This window comes from Triticum aestivum, chromosome 1A, assembly GCF_018294505.1.
Source record: "Triticum aestivum cultivar Chinese Spring chromosome 1A, IWGSC CS RefSeq v2.1, whole genome shotgun sequence".
NCBI classification, from domain to species: Eukaryota; Viridiplantae; Streptophyta; class Magnoliopsida; order Poales; family Poaceae; genus Triticum; species Triticum aestivum.
Window position 1 is genome coordinate 102,140,494 of NC_057794.1, and position 8,195 is coordinate 102,148,688.

General features: G+C 45.3%; 2 protein-coding genes across 2 annotated transcripts; both read right to left on the bottom strand.

The window, feature by feature from the left end:
• Window positions 1-373: 373 nt before the first annotated feature.
• Window positions 374-2,962, bottom strand: LOC123038797 (protein CHUP1, chloroplastic). The gene is made up of 2 exons (XM_044462257.1): window positions 1,064-2,962; window positions 374-975 (listed from the first exon to the last, which is right to left on the bottom strand). The coding sequence occupies exons 1-2, from the start codon at window positions 1,910-1,912 to the stop codon at window positions 520-522; spliced, it is 1,305 nt and encodes a 434-aa protein (XP_044318192.1). The 5' UTR covers window positions 1,913-2,962; the 3' UTR covers window positions 374-519.
• A 239-nt stretch (window positions 2,963-3,201) lies between these two features.
• LOC123038786 (elongator complex protein 2) lies at window positions 3,202-7,976 on the bottom strand. Its single transcript, XM_044462252.1, has 10 exons — window positions 7,699-7,976; window positions 7,513-7,600; window positions 7,116-7,201; window positions 6,779-6,932; window positions 6,422-6,582; window positions 5,693-6,343; window positions 5,263-5,578; window positions 4,923-5,137; window positions 4,059-4,236; window positions 3,202-3,954 (listed from the first exon to the last, which is right to left on the bottom strand). The coding sequence occupies exons 1-10, from the start codon at window positions 7,861-7,863 to the stop codon at window positions 3,458-3,460; spliced, it is 2,511 nt and encodes an 836-aa protein (XP_044318187.1). The 5' UTR covers window positions 7,864-7,976; the 3' UTR covers window positions 3,202-3,457.
• Between the last annotated feature and the right edge of the window lie 219 nt (window positions 7,977-8,195).

Here is an 8,195-nt window from a genome sequence, read left to right on the forward strand (position 1 = left end):
ATTCAAATTTTGGTTAAAATTTTGATATACTTCTGTTGAAAAAACTAGCAAATACTTCATGTTTCCAGTAGTAATCTAGGAAAGTTTTACCTTGTTTGGAGCAAAACGACTAGGAGATAATGACTATTTAGGTAGATAGATTTGAACTTTCGTTCAAGAAATTTCATTAAAAATAACCAGAGAATGACAATACTAATACATATGTTTTAGTAGTACTCTAGCAAAATATTAGCTAATTTGGACAATAGGATTAGGAGCTAATGCCTTTTTCTTTTCTTTTTTGATGAAATGCCTTTTTTCTCTTCAAAATGACATTAGTTTTCTCGCTGTTAACTTTGAGCCCACCCTTCTTTTTCTTTCTGAATTCGCCACTGTATGTCAGCATCTGTGATTGAACTGGGTAAAAAAACACATCATATGCACCATATTTATTATCTTTCAACAACGCAATTTGACTCAAACATACATTATTCTCACGAGTGATCACAAGCAAATTAATCAGCACCAATGAATTATTCATCACTCACTGCTCTTGCTTGGACCCTTTCCCTTGGCCCACCCTCTGATCTTGCGGAGCAATCTCGGGCGTCCGATTCCCGTCCTGCAGCCCGCCAGCCCCATGCACGACTCCTCTCCCGCGGCGCACGACGACGCGTTGGACGACGTCTTGCGGAGCTCCACCTCGTTGATCGGCGCGGCCACCGCCACCATCTTCTCCCCCTTCTTGCGCTGCTCCTCCGCCGTCGGGTGGGTGCCATCGTCGTCGTCGTCCCCAATCGCCGCCGGGCCCTTGGCGGCGCCGCCCTCGCCGTCGCTGACCAGGAGGTCGTGCTGCAGCCACGCCGTGATCCAGCCGAGGTAGATGAGCTCCTCCATGTCCGCCGCCCACCGGTCCCGGAGCACCCCCATCCCGTCCAGCAGGTCCTTGCTGCTCGACAGCTTCCGCATGCTCCTCTCCACGGCGACCTCCACGCTCTACGCCATGCACAACACACAAGAAAAACCTTTGATCAGACGGAAATGGAAGTAAAAATGTCGACGAAGCGAAGAAGAAGATACGTACCTCACTGTCTGTTCCTTTCCCCTTCTGCAGCTGCGAAACCAGCTCCTTCATCTCCGCCATGAGCTGCTCAAAGCCTCGGCACCTCGCCGCCATCTCTGCCTCCCGGGCATCCAAGGCCAGGATCCTCCCATCAATGGCGTCGAACTCTTGCCTGCTCTTCTTGGCGACCTTCCTGAACTTGCTCTGCAGCGCGTCGAGGCCCGCCCGCATCACGGCGAACTCTTCGGCGGCGGCCCGGATCTCCGTGGCGGCCGCCTCAAGCCGCTGGTTCTGGGACTCTAGCAGCTCCAGCTTCATCCCCAGGCACATGATCTGCATCTTCTGGTACGTCGCCTCCTGCTCCTTCGCGTCACAGTAGTCCTGGAACCGCTTCTCGATGCCGGCGGCCCGCTCTTCGAGGGCCGACACCACGCGCTTCAGGCTCCCGACCTCTTCGGCGCCGGCGGGCGTCCCCTGAACGTCCTGGAGCCTCTGGTTGTTGACTGAAACTTCCGATGAGCTCTCGGTGTCCTGCGCCACCATGATTTCTTCAGTGAGAGAAGCCTGCTTCGCATGTCCACCGCCGACGACCCTGCCGGTGCTGTAGGGGGTCTCCGCTTGCACCAGCTTCCGCGGCGCCCGGTTCGGGGACTCCATTTCTCCTCCTCCCTCCTCTCCTTGAATCAATCTCAAACCGTCTGACGATGATTGATCCAACTGGATTGAGTTATCAGATGAGTCTAGGTCACTGTGCCTGATTGCTCTATCTGCTATGAGGCCGCAGATAAAAGAACCTGCCAGGGGAAAAGCCAAGGGAATTATTATCTTGAGAAGGAGATTCTTGATCTCCTCTGCTTGCTTGCTTCCCATTTAGAAGGTTTCATCATTCCTGCAGTCTCCATGAAACAAAGCTCTTTAGTAGTAATATCTGGCTGGCCAGTGCCCCACCCCGTAAGCCCTGACTTGCTTTGCCTTCAGGGCTAAACTATGCCAAGTTTCTTCAGGTCTGTAACCCAAGAACAGCTGTTTGGGTAACATCTTTGATCAAGAGTTTCAAGACACGGAAAATCTTGCTTCTTCCGTGTGATTTGACGGCATTAAACACATTAACTGTTGGAGTTGGTAACCAATTGGGATTCATCATATCTTTGCCTTGCAAGGCAAGATTAGGATTACTTTGTTTCTTGCTTGAGAGAGGAAAGGAAAGCACAACCTTAGCATGCACCAGATGCAAAGTCTTCCCCGTTTGTTTGAAGTGTACAAGATCGTCGCCTATGGGCATCGTGAGACCTTTCCTAGTAGTACATGTTAGTTGCTAGCTACCAGCATGCGTGTAGCAGCCTTCACTAATTGTGCCATGGGTGAAGTCTATGATGTCCAGATTGCTGTTTTGGGGTTGTTTGCGTATGCCCTCTTTTACAAGTATTCTATCTGTTTTCTATGTTGAAACTTCTCGTGCATTCAAACTATGTAATGGTATGTACAGTAAAGTACTAGTGAAGCAAAGCTACTTTTTCCTATTAGATGGCCTATTATGTAGTGTGATCTTTTTTTTCCGCCTTTGACATACTAGGGGACAATAAAGCATGGAAGTTTATGTTCCTTTGCAGCTTTGCTCCTGTCAATGTTGAAATAATCAGTACACCCTCTGTTCCAAAATGATTAAAGTTCTATAAACTTGGTCAAACATAAAGAAGTTTGACTTTGAAAAACACTAGAAGTTCAATTATTTAGAAACCGAAGGAGTACTAGTGAAGCAAAACCATTCTTTTCTGTTAGATGCTGTCAGGAGTCCAGAGCTTCAGAAATCTGATACTGACTATTTGTTGATTCCATCACTAAAATTGCCTGATTCACTAAGTTTCATATACAGTTCCAGTGTCGGATCCAAAGTCTGATTTTGTCGATTTGATCTACAAAATTGCCTGATCCACTTCATGCACCCTACTCCTAGAGAACTAGTGCTGTTTGAGATTGTGGCCTTCACATTTCTTGTTCACTCAGTTGCTGCATTGCTGCTGGAACCTGAAAGCTTCCCATAAAACAGCTGGAATGGCTGTATGTAACTTTCCACATACAGTTGGAAAATATAAAGCAGTTGCAGAATAGATGATACATGAGCAAAAGTTGTGCACATGGTATTCAACAATGTACCAGTCTTAGAGCTTAACAAATTGGATTGAAAATCCCAACGCACTGCATTCACCAGTCAACTAAGGTGTACATCATTGCAATACAGCAATATTATCTCACAAACAGAACGATAAAAGTTTTACAACATCAGGGAGGATTGCCAAGGGCACCAAGAACTGCCAGGATTTTAGTCCGCTAAATCTAGACTTATATGCCTATGTCATGATAACAAAATAGATGCATCTGCTCAAAATTTCAGAGTCACGATGTTGCATAAATACCTCAAGTATCACGGACTGCAAACACCCTGACGCAGTGATCAGATCCACAAGAAGCCAGCTCAATTGCTGCTTTCTCATCAGCCGAGTCGGGTTTCTGCCACCGCAAACGCTGCACCGTTGACACATGACACAACAGAGGATCAAACCGGAGCATGCATGCAACGCTGAGGGGGGACGGATCTGAGCTACTTTCTGAAGCAGCTCTCCCCCCTGAAACACTCCAGAGCTCGATCAGCCCATTGTCCATGCCAACAGCAATAATGCCGGCATTACGAGCACGGTCACGGCCCGTCCAGGCCAATGCTGTGACACTCTCACGGAACTGAGGCAATATGGCGAGCAGCTTGACAGAAGATGCATCTTGAACACACCATATCTTGACAGTTTTGTCCCTTGAACCAGTTGCAAATTCGTACCCAAATGGGTTCCACGAGCATGCCCATATGATTCTTTTGTGTGCTTCATGCTTTGTAACCAGGTGATGCTGTGCTCCTTCCTCTAAGAGTTACGTAAGTGGGATGACACCAACAATTGCAGACCATGAGCACTGGATCCAATACAACAAAAAAGGTATATGAAACTAAAAGATAAAAATCACTCACCAGTTTTCTTAATCGAAAAGACGGACAAGTGACGATCCCTTGATACACTCAGAAGATAAGCATTGTCAGAAGAAAATTCCATTTGTGTAACTGTCAGATTGTGAGACTGCAAGCGACCAACGGCTCTCCATGTTCCAACCTCCCAGAGCCAGATCTCAGCAACTGGTGCTGATTGAGCCTGCAAGAGAATCAAGTATCATTCAGAACTCCCTAGTAAATATAGACATTCTACTCCCTCCGGTCCTTTTTAGTTCGCATATAAGATTTGACTGAAGTCAAGCCTCGTAAAGTTTGACCAACTTTGTAGAAAACAGTGTCAACATTCATAATATGAAATCAATATCACTAGATGTGTCATGATTTAAAGTTTCATATTATATAACTTTAGCATGGCAGATGTTGATATTTTTTCATATAAACACGGTCAAACTTTGTGAAGTTTGACTCCAGAGAATTCTAATATGCAGAGTAAAAAGGACCGGAGGGAGTACATCAACTACCACCAGTAGTCATATGGAGACAAATAGTACTGTAATATGCATTCTTGCCACATGAGGATGCATAGATACAAAACTATTTGCGGCAGTGGCAAAACATTTAAGTGGTTCCCAGAAATAAATAAAGCCCCAGCAATACTAGTATCCATTCAAGTTTCTATGAAAATGGAAAAAAAAACATCTGTTTGCAGATTCACATTTGAGCACTTAGCTGAACCGTACATGCTCTAAACAAGAACAATCAAGTAACATAACTGTGGCCAGGTGAGGTAAATGATCATGGTGATGATGATGTCTGGCTGAACGCAACTGATACCAGGTATCATACAAAAATTTTCAGTCACAACAAGAAAGCATGCAGTAATACCTTGCACGATGATGCAACGAGCTTCCCTGCATGATCACAGCAGATGGAAAAGAGTTCATTTCCATGCCCATAAAGTTTGTGAGATTCAGGCCATAAGGTATTCCATGCAAGCTGGTCCTCCACAGGAGGCTCAGTAAACACAGTTGGCACTGCATCAGGAATCGTCTCCATGGAATCTGGACCATCATTAGAAGCGCTGCTTGGGGATTCCTTTCCTGCATAAAACCATCAATAAAAAGTATCAGTCAAATGAAAAAGAATAACTGAAAAAAAAATTGCTACTAAAATTTGTTATGAAAAGCTAACAAGACACTATGCCCAATACGTGAGGGATTTTTACCATGTGTATATATAGGTTTCTGTGAAAGCCCAAGAGCAGACATATTTGCTCCAAGGACTTGCACATCGTCAAAATCCTCATTGTCAGGTTTCAACAAAGTTGCTTCCTGTAGGGTCCTCAGGAATGATAAAGTAGCTTCAAAGACTCTACAGACCTTTTCATCAGCACCACAAACAAACCGGTGGTTTCCTGTACCCTGAATGAATGCCACGCAGTTAATGTCATGCCCATGGATTTGGGGGCGAGCGATTTCGCGCCAACAAATCACATCTCCTGGGTCAACATGACTTCTCCAAGGGGCAAATATGCGTGCTGTCTGCATAATAAACATTGATGCAAAACAGGCTTAGCAAGTAAGTACGCAAAAATGATAATAACCAAAGATAAATGTTCCATAAGACTGCGCTGAAGCTGAAGTATAAGAACCTACCTGGTCATGGCTAACTGTTAGCAAATATTCACCAGATCTAGACCATGTTAAGTCAGATACGGGTGCAAAATGACCAGAAGGGACAATCTGGGGCTGCCAATTTTCAGAATCCAGTCCAACATCTCTCCACATATGAAAAAATCCACCATAGCCATGTGCAAGAATAGATTTACCATCAGGTTCCCAATGGCCACCATAAAATCCAAGTGCTGAGTGACTTAATTCACCAACTGTCACTGAATTTATCCAAAGGCCAGTATTTTTTTCAGGCCTCCATATCATCATCATCTTGTCCATTGATGCAGATAATATGCTCATTGGCTGATGAGCTTTACCGCCAAGTAGCAGTCTAGGAGGCTGCCACTCTACTGAATATACCCAATCTTCATGCCCAACAAGAAGAGACTCCAATGATACCTGGTAACTTGTATTACCTGCCACAAATAGAGGACCTTCAATGTAGGAGGCCATCCCAATATTATCCTTCCTTTGTTGCACATCTGAAGTCATCTTCCATATCCTAATAGTTTTGTCCTGAGACGAGCTAACGAGAAAAAGGCCGTGTTTCTCACTGCTCGTCATCACAGGTAAAGAGAAGTCTAAACTTCTAATCCAGTCAGAATGGCCCTTAAGTTCACAGGCTTTAATGAACTGCACATCATAAAATGCTGGTCAGTACAGGAAATGCAAGCAGGTATAGCAATGGAAGCAATAAGAAATCTTACAAACCTTGCCTGACTGATCCCCACAATATATGTGGACCTTATGATCTAATCCTCCCATTGCTAAAATTAGGCAGCCTTCCTGTTCTGGCAACACCGCTAATGAAAGTGAAACCATTGGTTTTAAACCAACGGAAAGAGAATGCAAACAAGACACTTTGCAGGAGCCTGCAGAAGTGAAACCAAATAACTTAAATGGGATGGCAGCAAGCATTTGTAAAGCTTTAAGATCATACAAGTTAAAAAAATTGGACTATAAATTTTGCTTTAGAGATAAGCTAAAGATCAATGCGACTATTCAAGATATAATCACTAAGCTTAGGATCCGTGTAAAAAGTATCAAAATGCTAGTCGATCATCTTACCACCAGCAGTCGGCTCAACCACCATTTCCCAAATAACCACCATACCATCTGAGGAGGTGGAAGCGAAAATTGTTACCCTATCCGACACCATCCTTCCAGCAAGACAGGTCACGCCTTTCTTATGCATGGCTGGTAGTTGCAAAACATGAGACCACTGCAAAGCAGACAAACAGCAAAATCAATCAACTTGGGTCAACTTGATAAATAAACAGATAAACATATTCCAAGCAAGCAAATGAGAAGAAGAAGAAATCTAATGCCACGAAATTGCAGCAAAGGCTTCAAACAGAATTCAAACGACAACAAACATGTATATGGTGAAACAGAAGAAATTCACCTTGCCTATTCCAGAACCAATCTTCCACGCCATAATAGCACCATCAGAACTTCCGGACAACAGATAGTGTGTCTCCCTGCTTCGAACTGCAGAGGGGCAAATGAAACAAACCACCGGCCAACGGTTCAGTACTCGTTACAGGATCAGTCAAAAACACCTTTTGCTCGACTATCTCCTCTCAAGTCCCACCAATTATTCATTGAGACAATTGTTTCAGGTTGACACTCTAATTTTTACCTCAAAATGCAGCTCAGTGCATCAGCAACGGTACAAGACATGGTATTGTTTCGGACTGGTTACTCTAGCTAATCATTTCAGTTTTTCAGATGCAATATGAAGAGAATTAACAATTAAGAGAGAAGAGACATAAAATAGGTGTAAAAAGGAGGTAGCAGACCTTGGAGTACATCCTTCTTGGTCGGCAGCCACAGCGTGCAGTTCACCGCCGCCTTGTGCCCTGGGAGTGTCGTCACGATCTCCCCTCTCTGTTCCAGCACACACACGAACCGAGACCAATCGGATCAAGCAAAGAAAACAGCAGGATACCTAAAAACAGAAGGGTGGGAGGACCAGATCGACGGACCGAAGGGGAGAAAAGGGCGACGGCGTTCTGGGCGCCGAAGGCGACGAGACCACAGGCGCCCCACGAGACGTTGTTCACAACACGGTTGCACCCGGCGCCAATGAAGACCCTCTCCGCCTCCACTCCCCCGCCAGCTCCGGCGAGCTCCCCGGCCGCCGGCGGCATCGCGACGGCAAGCAGGCAGGCTCTAGCTTCTTTTCTCTCTCTTTGATTTTTGGGGAAAGCAGGCTCTAGGGTTCAGGGTTTGGTTACGGCCGGGTCCGACCGGCTCAGCCACACGCTAAGAGCATTACTAGTAGCCCCTAAACCCTCAAACCCTCAAAAATAACCGTTTTTTATGGGTTGCAACAAAAAAAGCAAAGACTAGAATCCTTAAACCCTCAAACCCTCAAAAAAAAGTAAGGGTCCAACTCTCAAACCTAATTTCAAACCGTAGAAGTGAGGGTTGGAGGGGGGCGCTCGACCCCAGCCCGCACTCCCTTTCCCGTCGCGCGGGA